Genomic DNA, 16482 nt, shown 5'->3' with positions numbered 1-16482 from the left:
CATGAAATCGATATGATGTTCCTACTGATGGCAGGTACAAAATAACAATCATGCAACTCTAATACAAGGTCAGAAGGTAAAGTCAGATCATAAGTCCCGACGGTCAATGCAGCAACTTTTGCTCCATTCCCGACGCGGAGATCCACTTCTCCCTTTGCCAGCTGCCTACTTCTTCTCAGGCCCTTCACATTTCCACAAATGTGTGAGGCACATCCGGTATCTAATACCCATGATGAAGAAGTACATAAGTTGGCCTCTATAACGAAGATACCGGAAGTTGAAGCTTCTGCAAGCTTCTTCTTCTTTTGATCTTCCAGGTAGAGTTTGCAGTTTCTGCGCCAATGCCCAATGGCATGGCAGAAATGACACTCTCCCTTCTCAGCCTTAGACTTAGGCTCGGCGGCAACAATTACCGTCTTGCCCTTGCCTTTCTTGCTCTTGGAACGCTTCCTTTTGTTGGAACTCTTTCCAACAACCACCATATCATTCTTCCCTTGGCTCCCTGCTTTCTCTTGGAATGACATATTCAATTGATCAACCATCAATGAATTGTCCATGTCATCTAATTGCTCACGCAATTCCGAAGACATCTTTCCAAGCATCAAGCTGGACACGTCTAGACCATCATCCATATGCTTCCCATAAACATCAATGATCGATCTAGAAGCCTTGGTTAGAGGCTTATCCTTCATAAGGATAGATCGTATGGTGAGATAAACCAGATTCCTGCAACAGATATGTTCTACAGAAAAAGACAGACAAACAGACAGAAAATATGCAAGTCGCTTAGTACACTTACTAACACAGATAATAGATGCAATATGACAAGCTCCCACTAAGAAAAATACCCTCAATGAGTTTCTAAGTGAGTTAGGATCCATATTTCATATGCTTTTGAGTATGGTAGGGCATGACGCTCAAAAACATGCTATTTAGGTAGACAACACATTGTCAATCACATCCTATGTGATTCCTAGATGAGTATGGGATAGTGATACGCTATCACTACATGTTCCTCATCCCATCCTTACCATCAGGTCCAAGTCCGACTTGATAACCCAATTCAAGCTCAACCATATTCGAGCTATGAGAATCACGATTTCTCCATACTGTCTCACCAAGATAGTCAGGTACGCTCAGCTAGGGCATGACCCGTAACCATGACGATCGAGGCCTTGACAGTTGCTCTACTAATGGGCGGTAATAGCTTGAGATTAATCATGAGGAAGAGGACAAAATTTTGGACTTGAGAAGTGTCTGAGGTCCAGTCCGGAGCTGACCAGAATCTGGTCCGCCGGACTGACCTTGGTCAGCTTTTCTGGTCCGCCGAATTGTCCGTTTTGAGAAAAATATGAGCTTGGTCCGGGGCTGACCAACTTTTGGTCAGCTCTGGACCAACTCAGTCTTCTCCTACTCCTCCGAGCTGACCTGGAATTAGACTCAGTTCGAAAACTGAGCTTGGTCCGGGGCTGACCAAACTTGGTCAGCTCCGGACCGAGTCAGTCCGTTTTCTGTCTGCTCCGAGCTGACCAGAGGAAGCGGAGCGCAGATCAACTGGGCTTGGTCTGGGGCTGACCAAACTTGGTCAGCTCCGGACCAACTCAGTTCACTTCTTCCGGTCAGTCCGCGATGCGTCTCGGACCTGTGTTTGTTCATGCTTGGTCCGCCGGACCAACTTTTGGTCCGGGGCTGACCAGCGTGAACGTTGGTCCTCCTGACCAAACACGCGGTCCAGAATCTGATTTGTATGCTGGTCCGGTTGACCAACTCTTGGTCTGGCTGACCGCGGACAGATCAGATTCAGAACAGATTTTTCGGGCTTCGAAAATCAGGGTTTTGTCCCGGTTTCGACGCACCGTTAACCCGTCCCAGACTCCATACCATCCATGCATCATTCAACAATCACAAATATCATTAAACATGCTTAGATTCAATGATTACATGCAATTTAACGATTAAATCATGCAATCATACAACAATCACTGCGATATACAGAGAACCAGGCTCTGATACCACTGTTGGGGTTATCTACGGGTTCCTAGCATGCGATCATATCGATCTAGGGTTTGGTTTACTAGGTTTCATGCAGCGGAAGAAAGATCTAAACCTAGTCAAACGTCACACGCAACCAAACTCGCAAAACCCGAAAGATCGTGTATATCACCGAGGGAATCGTTACTTACCTCGTTCTCGATGAGACTTGAAGTTTATTTCGATCCGGGGCCTGTTCTAAATCACCTAGGACTGAAGTTACAGTCCTTCTACACGTATCCACACCGATGGGAAGGATTTCAAACGATTTGGAATGAATCTGCTAGGATTAGTGAAGAAAAGGGTAACTCAAGAGACGAGATCCAATCCCGGGACAATAGAAATCGAAGAGAACAGGTTCTCTAGGGTTCTAGGATATTTCTCTGAGTTTTAGGTCGGCCTTAATTAAGTTTGGACGAAATCCCAAACTTAAATAAGATTAGAAAACCCTAAAATCGAATTTTGGAAAGTTTTCCAGATCCCGGTCCGCCGAACCAGGAGCTTGGTCCGGCGGACCAGGCTTAGTCCGACGCTCGCGGACCGGCTGACCTGAAGGCTTAGTCCGGCGGACCATGCGTGGTCAGCTCCGGACCAAGACCCTTCTTGGTCTTTCGGTCCGCCTGGCTTCTGTCTCGGTCCGTCTGACCCACTGTCTGGTCCGCGGCTGACCAACTCTTGGTCAGCCGGACCAGACTTGGACAGATGACCTCCTAACTGACTTCCAGACCTCCTGGGCTGACCGACTTGGTCCGGGGCTGACCAAACTTGGTCAGCTCCGGACCAACGCACTGAAAACTTCTTTTCATGCTCGTTTCGGTCAAATCTCGTTTCCATTCTTCGTATTCTTCACGTATAAGTCCATCCCTATTGGTGTGTGACCCTGGCCCATTCTAAGTGGTAGTGACTTTTGGAACCTTTTCCGAACCACAAGTCATGGTTAGCCTCTAGCAAGAGCCATGACCACCCACTTAGTTAGCCTCTAACAAGACGCCATGACCACCCATTTTGAATTGAGTTAGAGGTGATCTAACCAAGGCATTAACAGCTCGAATTCTGATCCTTTGTCTCACGATATCATAAGTTGAACAAGGGCATGGTTTGAGCCACCCTTCAAGTTCAACCGCTTTCTCGTCTTGGTAAATCGACTAGTAAAATAGATGCAACTTCATCTATAGCGTGGCCACGCGTTTTCATAGTCCGACTTCCACGAGAGGGCCCAGCGATATCTCTCCTGTTAAGGAGGTGACAAGTCCCATATTGCATGTCTACTATCTCCATATGATTCGTGAACGTATCTGATCAACGCCGTTATAATCATCCGGTTAAAGACGACGTTTGACGCAGTCAAGACACGCTACTCCTCATATCAGATACTCTAGAAATCTCAGGTATGAGGATCCATAAACGAACCGCTGTATGAGATTCAAGTCATGACTCTATCCATGTGACAATCTCATGCGGGTCATCCAGTCACTCGTTCATAGCGAGTACCCATGATTGTGATCTACATCCAATGCGTTGATCACACCTCATGCTAGTCTTGATTCAACATTGTTCCCACAATGATGACTGACTAGGGAGTTTAGAATCATTCTCTAATGATTCAAAGATGCCGAAGTATAACAAACATGCTAATCGTATAACGGATAAATAATGCATTCATAAATCATTGAATCAATACAAAGTAAAATGACATATCATGGATCATCCTAGAGCATTACAACCAACAAACAGATCCCCTTTCGGCTCTTGTCATCTAGGTCAACATCCGTGAATCTCCTAAACGGAAGGCGAGTCGCTGCCACCTAGTTATTGGGCCCAGAATTAGGAGGCCCAGAAGATGTATTAAAGCCCTGGTCTGAGCGGCGAGTTAGGCTGAAACGCGCAGGCCCAGGAGCAGGCAACGAGACGGTGCAAAAAGGAGCAGATGTCGGAGCTGGCGACACCCTCCCCTGGCGTGTGTCACCCGACTTAGCTGCCGTTACGCACATAGGGCTCGCATCGAGGCGTAAAGCCGTCTTCATCGTCTGTTTGAGACCCTGAGGGTCCAGGGCTTCCAACAACACCCTCACCTCAGTGCGTAATCCCAGAATAAATGATGCTTCCAACATTGATTCTGGCGTTTTGGGTATCTGAGGAAGCAGCTCCTCAAAATCTCTCAAATATTCCAACACCGTTCCGGTCTGTCTTAGCGACAAAAGGCGCGCATCCACTTTGCCCGTGTAGATATCCGCAAAACGTTCCATCAGACGAGATTTGAAGTCCACCCAATTTGTGAACGGAGTTCGCTCGTTTTCCCAATCGAACCAGTTCAAAGCCTCCCCATCGATACTTAACATGGCCAAGGGTAACCTGTCCTGATCGCGGATAGCCCCAAACTTGAAGTAGCGCTTAGCTCTTACGATCCAACCAGCAGCATTCACCCCTTCAAAAACAGGCATTTCCAACTTTTTCAAGGTGAGTTCATTACCTGTCAAAAGCGGAGCTCGGTTGTCGTCAACCAGTTGTTCGGGAAGGAAGCCACCCGGACACAAGGAGGGTTCTGGCGTCGGTGGTTCCAGACACACAACCGGAGCCTTACCCTTGTCAGCCCGCAATAGTTGACTGCAAGAGGACTGATCTCCAGACTGCGCCTGCGGATCCGGTGGGTTCTCCAGTCCCGCGGAACGTTCCATCATCGCACAGAGTTTTTCCACCATCAGGCCCATTGCTTGAAGCTTGTTGATGTCGCGTTGGATCTGAGAGATATCGCCCTTCATCTCTCCCATCGACGTATCAAACCGGTTCCTCATCTCCCCCATCGACTGCTCGACTCGGTTAATACGATTGTTGACCATTTCTTCCATGTGCTCCACTTTATGTTGATCCTTTGGAGGCATACTCGGATCGGTGCTCTGATACCAGAATTGATAGATTCAAAAGGTAGATTTAGATAAAAGATAACCAACTGTATTCCATCAAAGAGGAAATACAATCATCCCAAGAGGCATACCTCTTTTTCCAGAATATTATCAAAGTTCAAAGATAATTTCTACAAAAAAAATACGAACATAATATAGCTGCTCCTCTGCTAACAAACTGCTGAGGTGTCCTTCTCCAACATCCTGCTGACCACGTACAGAGTGTGTCGATAACGGTTTTGGCCTAGGTGATTATTCCTTGTGTCGTTGCTTCCCCTCCAGTAGAATCTTCTGACGCTGTCCCTCACCCTCAGATCTTGGGCCGCCAATATCCCTTTGGGCCTCCTCTTCCTAGTATAGACTCTCATGGGCTTATCAGTATATTTTAAGGGAAAAATCGCCATAAAAACCCTTTACTCTTTTCAGGTCAACGAAAAAACCCTATACTTTTTTGCTTACCAATTAAATCCTATACTTGGTATGATTAACCAATAAAACCCCAAACTTGTTAATAATTCACCGAAAATCCCTCGCGTCTGCCAACTCAAATAAAAATGATGATGTGGCAATAACTTGACTTCCAAGTTATGTACACATCATCAAAATTATGACATTTTTTGATAAAATATATGTATATTATAACTAATACATATACATATTACAATAAAAATAATTATAACTAACACATACACATATAATGTATCTATTAAAAATAATATGTATATGTATATATATTAGTTATACATGTAACATATATATATATATATAACTAATATGCATATTAAAATAAAAGTAATTATAACTAATATATATACAATATATATTAAAAAAATAATATGTATATATATATTATTTATAATGTAATTTATAATATATATATATATGTGTGTGTTTTATTAGTTATAAGTAATTTTATATTTAATATATATATATTTAATATATATATATATATGAATTTATATGTATATAAATTAATTTAAATAAATTATGTAATTTATTTTTGTTTGAAATGATGATGTGTCATAATTTTGATGATGTGTACATAACTTGAAAGTCAAGTCAATGCCACGTCATCATTTTTATTTGAATTGGCAGACGCGAGAGGTTTTCGGTGAATTATTAACAAGTTTGGGGTTTTAGTGGTTAATCATACCAAGTATAGGGTTTAATTGGTAAGCAAAAAAGTATAGGGTTTTTTCGTTGACCTGGGAAAATACAGAATTTTTATGGTGATATCTCCTATTTTAAGCTTCACATGCTAAAGTTTCCATGAAATTGCATTTTTTTCTTTGGACATTTTGCAATCTGACATAATCCTTTCAGTAAACTCTGTCCAATATTGATATTTTTTTTCGGAATTAAAGAGTTGGGAATTTTGTAAAAAATATAGACACTTGAATCAAAATTATAAAATTCTCAAACCCCGAAATAGATAGTTAAATAATACCAACACTACGGCCTTGAATGGTAGGAGTTTTTAGAATCAAAAAAAAAAACAACATTCAAGTTTTTACTAAAAACTTGGAAAGTCATTTTACTGAAAAAATCAATAAAAAACCAAAAGCTACTTTTTTTGAGTTTTCAAATATTATAAAATTTAAAAGTCAAAAACCAAAAACTAAAAACCAAAATCCAAAAACTAAAACCAAAAACCCAAAATAAAAAACTATCTCCATTCAAAATCTCCATTCAAAACCTACATGTCGACATTTGATTTGGTATAATAAAAAAGAAAACATAAATAATATTTTTAAATTCAAATAGAACAAAAATATCAGCAAATTTTTTAAAAATAAACATTTTTATTATTCGAAATCAAACCCAACTACAACCCAACTAAATCTAACATAAAATTTACAAAATCTGTAGATATAAATTTTGTAAAAACGAAAAAATCAAACCCAAATAAAAATCCAATTGAACCAGAACACAGACGGAAATGTGTAACCCTAACCAAAACTCTTGAAAAAAAACAATCAAGAGTCCACTGAGATGAAAGATAAAAGGTTAGAGATTTTCAATGAAGAAAAAAACAATGGATCTGACATCATCCATTCGTTTTCTTCCAATCTCCCCGGAGAAGCCAACAAAACCGGACATGGGGGAAAACACTTCGATCTTCCACGTCAGTAATGTCATTGTCAGACAATGACAACATGGTTTTCTTCCTAAGATTCACCGGAGCCACCGCTCGCCACCGTCGCCGGTAAACTTCTCGGCAAATCAGCCACCGAGTACGACCTCCACGTACATAACCCACCTCCACTTCCCTTCGTCTCCGGCGGCGAAAAGTTACCGAAAGACCCTTTGCTCCACGGGCGCAACGGCGGCAACATAGATCCCGACGACGAGTCCTCGCCGGAGTTCGGCATCTTCTCCTCCGCCGCCGCCGCCAGGGCCAGGCCCATGGAGCTCTTGCTCGTATTCGTGATGGGTTTCTTCGAAATCCCTCGGTGGTTCTTGTGGTTCCACAAGTGGTGGCTGAGAAGGTTCCTCCGCCGCCGACTGTACGGATTCTCCGGCTTCCTTATGTCTTTTATCGACGATGATGTTTCTGCTAAGCTTGTGAAGGACTTTGATTTCCCGTTGAAGAATTTCGATATCCCTCTCCTGTTTGATTAACACCATGTCAGCCAAACCCAACCACATATGCATACACACACATGTGCAAGTGATCATATTTTCTCGAGAAACAAACAGAATCTGCAGAAAAAGAAAAACCCTTTACAAGTTTCAGAAACCACAAACCTGATGGGCAAAACTTCTTCCAGACAATCCATCGTGTCCAAAGGACCTCTGTACTCACTCTCCGCCTCATTCTCGCCGGCATATCCTCCCTCCGGCGACGGTTTCCCGCCATCTTCCTCGTCACTGTCCCTCCCAATCGATGATGACAACGAAGACGAAGGTGAAGAAGAAGCCCACGAACCAAACGGAGACAACCAACGATCCACTCCGCCGGAGATGGCTGCACCGCCGATCTTAGCCGGCGGATCCGCCGGAAAGATACTCCCGACGCTGAGATCGAATCCGTACTGCTCGACTCTGTCCATCACAATCGACATTCCTCCCAACCAAAATATTAAAAAAAAATCCTTCTTCTGAGACCCAAAAATTACAGAGGGAGAGAGGGAAGAAAAGATGGGATCTTTATATAGTGCGTTAACAGTGTGCTGAAGCGGTTTCTTAGAACACAGAAATAATAAAATAAATATGGAAAAAAACTGATATTATTTGTTATCTTTATAATATATAATATTTATTAATGGTTTTTTAAATTAAAAAGGGAGATCGGGCTCGAGGAAGCGGCGGACAGACAGATAGTCGGTTTAGCCCTTATCCATATCCATTCCACGCACACTTTGCATGCAGATATATATAATTATTAAAAAAACTCTTTCCAATTTTGCTATTCGATCCCAACCTTTTTATTTAACATTCTAAACCCTGTGAAGTTGAAATCAACCATAATCTAAAGGTTATATTGTTTAATTATTTAATTATATTCAGTTTAATTATCAAATAACAAACAAATAATCACAAAAAACTTAATTCTATATTCAAACAAAAGATTTTGGAAATATTTATTTTAAGAGTTAGAGGTGTATTAGGCAGATTCGAAAAACTTTTGGGGTCACGATGTAATAACATGTTCTTTTTCTTATTTTTTATTGGGTGACGTGGCCATGATAAGTAGGTCAGTTTGTCATCGCTTTTGTTTTTATTTTTTATTTTAGCAAAATGGTAAGGCTTATCCGTAAGAAGATGTGGGACCCTCTATCTTGGTCTATATATTTTTTTTAACAAAAGGATTCTTAATCTAAAAAACGACACGATTTCCTTCTATACCGAATTTTCTTTAATTTGAATATCTTTCTAGAAATATTATTTATTTCTATACTGTATTATTCAATTTTTATTAAATAATTTTGTAATATTTTCGTCCAATTTTGATATTTTAAATCAATATCGAACAGTAATAAACACTATTTTTGTAGAATTTTTTGTCCAATTTTTATCTTTTAAATTGATTTTATAATAGTAATATTAATATATACATATTTTATCACGTTTGAGATTTTTTATTTAATTTCCTATCATTATACATATATATATATACACGCTCTATATGATACGTTGAAAGTTGAAAAATATACATTTTAACATTGCTTTGCTACAATTTTATTGCACCAACTTACTCATAAGTATAAGTAGTTCCGAAAAATTAGGTTGATTGGTAGTATCAAAATAAATAAATAAATAAAAATATTAAAATCGTCAAAAAAAATCCTATACTTTCCAAATGTCGACAAAAAAAATATATTTTTTTATTATAAAAAACTCTGTATATTTACATTTTAACAAAAAAAATATATATACTTTTTAAATATTAGTAAATTCAACCACCTCCGAATGCCGTTAAAATTCAGATAGAAGTATAAGGTGGCAACGTTAAAATGCCACGTAATATACCATGTGGCTGCCACGTAGACCCGATTTTAATAAATCAAAAATCCGGTTTTGGAAAACCGAAAAAAAACATTAAAAAATCCAACCCTAGATATTGTCTTTTATCTCTCTCATCACTCTGCATCTCATCACTTTTCTCTCTCAAGATTTTTTTCATTCATCTATTTCTCTCTATTCGTTTGATACTCAAGTTTTCTCTTTTGACAGGTAAACATTTGGGTGTTTCATCTCTTTTTTTCTCTATCTTTTACTGATCTTACGTTTTCTCTATCTAATTTTTACAGGTTTCTTTACTTTCCCTTATACAATTTGGGGTTTTTTACCATTTACGGAAAATTAGGTGTTTTTTGTTCCAATTTCAAGTAATATATTCATTATTCAGGAGTGTTTTTTTTTTTTGTTAATTTATAGAGATGGGTTACATCTGCGATGAACGTTCTTCTTTGTCAAAGAGTGAGTCAAGTGTACCTAAATGTATACGAACTCAATGTGATTGCGGAAGACCAATTTCACGAAAGACATCGAAGACAAAAGAATCTTGGAAGAATTTTTTTTAATTGTCCATCTCAAGAGATTCGTGTTTGTTTCGACAATATATATATTTGTGATCGTAAGTCATTCATAATCGCGTAAGATATGTTTTATGGTAGAAAAAATTTCAACATTATTTCAAATGGCTTGATGATGCTCTAATTGAAGACATCAAAGAGATTCAAAACGAGTTACAAAAATTGAAGTCAGAAGTGAAGTTGGGATTTGAAATATTCAAAGTCGAGTTGCGGATGATTAATGTTGAATTGCAGAAGGGGAATGTGAAGTGCAAAACAAATGGATTCAAGGTGATTATTGCAGTGACAATAATAATGATGTTGTTTGTGTGTTATCAGGGATTGTTGTTTGTGTATTAAGTCGGGTTCGAAGTCATGTTTTGTTGTTATATTATGATGTTAAATATGAAACGTTTGTGAATATAGAAAAATAAGATGACACAAAGAATCAAAAACACAACCATTTCATAACACATAAAACATCAATCCGCAATTACATAGGTTTAACCCAACCAATTAGACATATTTCAGGTTCCCAACACAACAAAATAAGATACCTTCATCATACCACAAAATATAAGTTTTCAACGCAATAAAACATAGCTCTTACACAACAAATGTTGGGATTATTTCAATAATCATATGGACCAACACTCTAATCAATTAAGATATGTATTATGTGCTATTTTATTTAGGTCATATTTGTGATCTAATTAAGAAATAAAAGACCTAAATATTATTTCGGTAAAATGTAGGATTAAGTGCAGATACCATTGTGTTATTTCTATTTCTTTTGTGGGCGGAATTGAAAATAATTATAAATTAATTTTCTATAAATTAAGGGTTATGGTCTCTAGGGGTCACACACAGTTTTTCAGAATTCTTACGGTCCCATATTGTGAGAATTATTTTCTGTTCGTATGTTGATCTAGAAGATCACAATTCCCGATCGTTAGTCAGACACTACGGATTCCATTACGAAAATGGATTCACGTATGATTCGATACTATTTCATTCTTACGATTCTACATGTTAGATTCAGGGTTTATTTCTGCACATCCAAAATACAGTATTATTAAATCGATCAAGAAATAACAATTGGTATCAGAGCCTAATATGTATGTTCGTAAGAATGATGGTTATCAGTGAATTATTTGCAGATTTTTTATTTGTTAGTAAATAATAATCTGTGACATGAAAAAAAAAAGAAGAAGATTGAATAACAAAAGGAGTTTTATTCCTTACGACATGTTTGAATAATATATGTTTCGTATTTCCTGCGTCACCGTCAAGTTCATGTTTCTCCCTTCTGTGATGATAAGTGTTATGCGATATCTGGTATATCATTATTATTTTTTAATCATATGTGGATTAAGATTTGGTAATTCCTTTGAATCGATGCTTAAAAAAAATTATATATGTCTTGATTGCAAATCAGAAGAGAGAAAATTAAGGTAAGTTTTACAAAACCGTCAGATTTGGTTTAATAACAAATATTATTGCAATATTATGTATATTAAAGTCATGATTTGAATTTATTAAAATCCTTGAAATAAGGAAACATAATAATTACCTAAAGTTGTTGGCGGTTTTTGCATGAGGAAAGAGAACGTTTTTTTTATTATTTTGTTATGGGCTTTACAATTAGAGTAGGCCCATATTTTATTGTTTTAATTTAAAAAAAAAAGAACATACCGAGAGTTTTTTTTCGGATATGTTTTCTGCGCTTCGGATATATTTTTTTTAATAAAAATAGTATTTGATAAGTCAGGGAAGAATGACGTGATGGTTTATAAGGTTTGATATTATTTGCAGGATTTATTTGACATAGAAACTCACCAAAGTGATATTTTATGAAAATAGTTAATCCATGTTTTGTTTAATAATATTCAGACGATATGGATTTAGAAAATTCATACGAATAATTATCAACCCAAAGGTAGATAATTATTTGGCAGAATTTATACATTGTCATGAAAATAAATATGATAAAATCATTAGGATATTCATAGAATTTTAAGTCGACCCAAAGGAAGACTTATTATCTGACATTTTTTATGATCATATTTATTTAAGTATGTCGAGATATTACACACAAGTTGATGATTTTATCCAAAGATAGATTGTCAATGTTGTACTAAATATCTCATGTATTTATATATATTGGGGCTACATTATTTATTCTTCAAATTTTTTATCGAATAACTATTGTTCGTTAATTTCTTTTGTTTTTTTATGCACTCAACTTTTTCGTCAGTAACATCTATCACAACTTCGGTGAACTCTATCCCAATGCTGTCAGGGACAAATTTTAAGACCTGGAAAAAGAACGTTCTGATTGTTTTCGGTTGCATGGATCTTGACCTTGCATTTCGGGTGACTGAACCCTCCGCTCTAACGGATGCAAGTTCTGATGATGATAAAAAGAACTTTGAGCGGTGGGATCATTCAAATCGCATTGTCTCATGATCATGAAGCGTGCAATTCCTGAAATTTTCAGGGGCTCGATATCTGAAGGGGCAAATGCCAAGACATTTCTTGATGTCATAGAGGAGCGTTTTGCCAAGAATGAGAAGGCTGAAACAAGTACTCTCTTGGCAAAACTTATCTCCATGAGATACAAAGGCAGTGGAAATGTCCGTGAGTACATTATAGAGATGTCTGATCTCGCTTCAAAACTAAAGGCACATAAGTTAGAGTTGTCTGATGACTTACTCATGCACTTGGTTTTAATATCCCTTCCCACACAATACAGTCAATTCAAGGTCAGTTACAACTGCCAAAAGGATAAATGGACTCTTAATGAGCTCATTTCTCATTGTGTGCAAGAAGAGGATAGATTGAAGAATGAAAATACTGAAAGTGCCCACTTCGTCTTTGCTTAAGGATAATGGAAAGAAAAGACCTAAAGCAAAGGAATCTGCTAGTTCACCTCAAAAGAAGTTACAGAAGCAACAAGATAAGGCTTCTACTTGCTTTTTCTGTAAGAAGAGTGGACATATAAAGAAAGATTGTACCGGATATCACGCATGGCGTGCAAAGAAAGGTACATTTCTCGCTTTTGTTTATTCTGAAGTTAATTTAACTTCGGTACCTAGTTACACTTGGTGGATAGATTCTGGTGCAACTACTCACATAAGTGTATCGATGCAGGGATGCCTAAACTGTCGGAAGCCAAATGATGCTGAAAGATTCATCTATGTGGGCGGTGCAAGTGGAGGCAATTTGCACTTTTAGATTATTGTTAAGTTCTGGATTTTATTTGGATTTGGATGAGACTTTTGTTGTACCGTCATTTAGACGGAATTTGGTTTATGTTTCTGCGCTGGACAAATTTGGTTATTCTTGTTCATTTGGAAATGGATTATTTCATCTTTTCCATGATTCAGATATGATTGGTTCCGGTACTCTTTCAAGTTCAGATAATCTATATGTGTTGAACACAATTACCTCCGGTAATGAAACCTTGCAAGTAGAAACTCGTGGTACTAAACGTGAATTAACTAACGAGAATTCTGCAAGTTTATGGCATAAACGCTTAGGTCACATATCCAAACAACGGATAGAACGACTAGTGTTAGATGGAATTCTTGATATTCCCGATTTAACACAATTTGAAGTGTGTGTTGAATGTATTAAGGGAAAACAGATAAAAACTAGAAGATTGGATGTCAATCGGAGTTTAGATGTCTTAGAACTAATTGATTTCCCTACAGCATCTTGGAAAGAATCACTACAAAAAAATGGTCATTTCTAACTGGCATCCGTTGGGATGGGAAACCAATCTATCTTTGAGACGGGAAATCCCGATTCTTTGAGGATGTTGAGTTTGGTGGAGGAGATAAGGTTAAAGAAGTTATCTTTGAAGAGGAATTTGTTACTCTTCCTTCGATTGTTGATTCTGATTTGGTTAATAAGGAACAACAAGATAACTTCGAACTCCTTTTTGTACCGCAAACTCAAGAGGTTATTCCAGAAGAACAACCTCAACAACCTCAAGAACAGTTGCCATTAAGAAGGCCCACAAGAGAAAGAAGAAGTGCAATTCCAAATGATTATGTTGTGTTCCTTCAAAAGCATGAGGAAATCATTGGAATGTTGGAAGATGATCCGATAAACCTTCCACAAGTTATGCAAAGCTTTAATTCTCAAAAGTAGATAGATGCAATGAACGTAGAGTATAAGTCTATGCAAGATAATGACGTTTGAGAACTTGTCACATTACCTGAAGGAGCAAAAGCCATTGGTTGCAAATGGATTTTTAAGACCAAGAGGGATGCTAAGGGTAATGTAGATAAGTATAAAGCACGTCTTGTAGCTAAAGGCTTTACTCAAAAGGAAGACATTGATTACAATAAGACTTTCTCTCCGGTTTCATCGAAAGACTCATTTAGAACAATAATGGCATTGGTAGCTCATCACAATCTTGAGTTACATCAGATGGATGTCAAAACGGTGTTTCTCAATGGTGACATTGATGAGACGATATATATGGTACAACCAAAAAACTATGTGATCGGAGATGCAAATAAGATGGTTTGCAAATTAAAAAAAATTCATCTATGGGCTTAAGCAAGCTTCTCGTCAATGGTATCACAAATTTCGTCAAATAATTATCTCATTTGGTTTTGAGGTAAATGCGGTTGATGAACCAAACATCTCATGCTTACATATCAGAAATCAGATCAGTTGGAGATCGTTGGATACTCTGATTCTGATTTTGCTGGATGCCAAGACAGTCGTCGATCCACGACTGGATTTGTTTTTCTGTTAGCTGGTGGAGCTATTTCGTGGAAAAGTGTGAAATAAACACTCACGGCAGCTTCAACTATGGAAGCAGAATTCATATCATGTTATGAGGCATCTAATCATGGAGAATGGTTACGGAACCTTATCACAGGACTACGTATTTTGTGCAGTGTAGAAAGACCATTACATATATTTGTTGGTTGTAATGCTCTAGGATGATCCGTGATATGACATTTGACTTTGTATTGATTCATTGAGTTATGAATGCATTATATTTCCGTTATACGATTAGCATGTTTGTTGTATTTCGGTATCCTTGAATCATTATAGAATGATTCTAAACACCCTGGTCAGTTATCATTGTGGGAACAATGATGAATTAAGACTAGCATGAGGTGTGATCGATGCATTGGATGCATATCACAATCATGGGTACTCATTGTGAACGAGTGACTGGTTGACCCGCATGAGATTGTCACATGGACATAGTCATGATTTGAATATCATACAGCGGTTCGTTTATGGATCCTCATACCTGAGATGTCTAGAGTATCTGATATGAGGAGTGGCGTGTCTTGACGCAGTCAAACGTCGTCTTTAACCGGATGATTATAACGGCGTTGATTAGATACGTTCACGAATCATATGGAGATAGTAGACATGCAATATGGGACTTGTCACCTCCTCAATAGGAGAGATATCGATGGGCCCTCTCGTGGATATCAGATACTCTAGACATCTCAGGTATGAGGATCCATAAACGAACCGCTGTATGATATTCAAATCATGACTATGTCCATGTGACAATCTCATGCGGGTCAACCAGTCACTCGTTCACAATGAGTACCCATGATTGTGATATGCATCCAATGCATCGATCACACCTCATGCTAGTCTTAATTCATCATTGTTCCCACAATGATAACTGACCAGGGTGTTTAGAATCATTCTATAATGATTCAAGGATACCGAAATACAACAAACATGCTAATCGTATAACGGAAATATAATGCATTCATAACTCAATGAATCAATACAAAGTCAAATGTCATATCACGGATCATCCTAGAGCATTACAACCAACAAATATATGTAATGGTCTTTCTACACTGCACAAAATACGTAGTCCTGTGATAAGGTTCCGTAACCATTCTCCATGATTAGATGCCTCATAGCATGATATGAATTATGCTTCCATAGTTGAAGCTGCCGTAAGTGTTTATTTCACACTTTTCCACGAAATAGCTCCACCAGCTAACAGAAAAACAAATCCAGTCGTGGATCGACGACTGTCTTGGCATCCAGCAAAATCAGAATCAGAGTATCCAACGATCTCCAACTGATCTGATTTCTGATATGTAAGCATGAGATGTTTGGTTCATCAACCGCATTTACCTCAAAACCAAATGAGATAATTATTTGACGAAATTTGTGATACCATTGACGAGAAGCTTGCTTAAGCCCATAGATGAATTTTTTTTAATTTGCAAACCATCTTATTTGCATCTCCGATCACATAGTTTTTTGGTTGTACCATATATATCGTCTCATCAATGTCACCATTGAGAAACACCGTTTTGACATCCATCTGATGTAACTCAAGATTGTGATGAGCTACCAATGCCATTATTGTTCTAAATGAGTCTTTCGATGAAACCCTTAACATGACCATCATGCTTTGACGAAGGGAGAGGCTTCGTCAATGGGTCGGCAATATTATCATCTGTCGACACTCTGCTTATCTTCGCGTCTCCTTTGTCGATGATTTCTCTGATCAAGTGAAA

The 16482-nt window shown here is 38.0% G+C and overlaps 1 protein-coding gene and 1 pseudogene across 1 annotated transcript; one reads left to right on the top strand and one right to left on the bottom strand.

Annotated features, from left to right (window-relative positions):
• Window positions 1–6807: 6807 nt before the first annotated feature.
• Window positions 6808–8101, bottom strand: LOC104815089. The gene is made up of 2 exons (XM_010543403.2): window positions 7680–8101; window positions 6808–7541 (listed from the first exon to the last, which is right to left on the bottom strand). The coding sequence occupies exons 1-2, from the start codon at window positions 7994–7996 to the stop codon at window positions 7100–7102; spliced, it is 759 nt and encodes a 252-aa protein (XP_010541705.1). The 5' UTR covers window positions 7997–8101; the 3' UTR covers window positions 6808–7099.
• A 1713-nt stretch (window positions 8102–9814) lies between these two features.
• LOC104815155 lies at window positions 9815–12834 on the top strand (annotated as a pseudogene).
• The last annotated feature ends 3648 nt before the right edge of the window (window positions 12835–16482 follow it).

Source organism: Tarenaya hassleriana, unplaced genomic scaffold (assembly GCF_000463585.1).
Source record: "Tarenaya hassleriana unplaced genomic scaffold, ASM46358v1 Cleome22, whole genome shotgun sequence".
Taxonomy (NCBI): Eukaryota; Viridiplantae; Streptophyta; class Magnoliopsida; order Brassicales; family Cleomaceae; genus Tarenaya; species Tarenaya hassleriana.
Note: the sequence above shows the minus strand (reverse complement) of the source record. Positions and strands in the feature narration are given on the sequence as shown.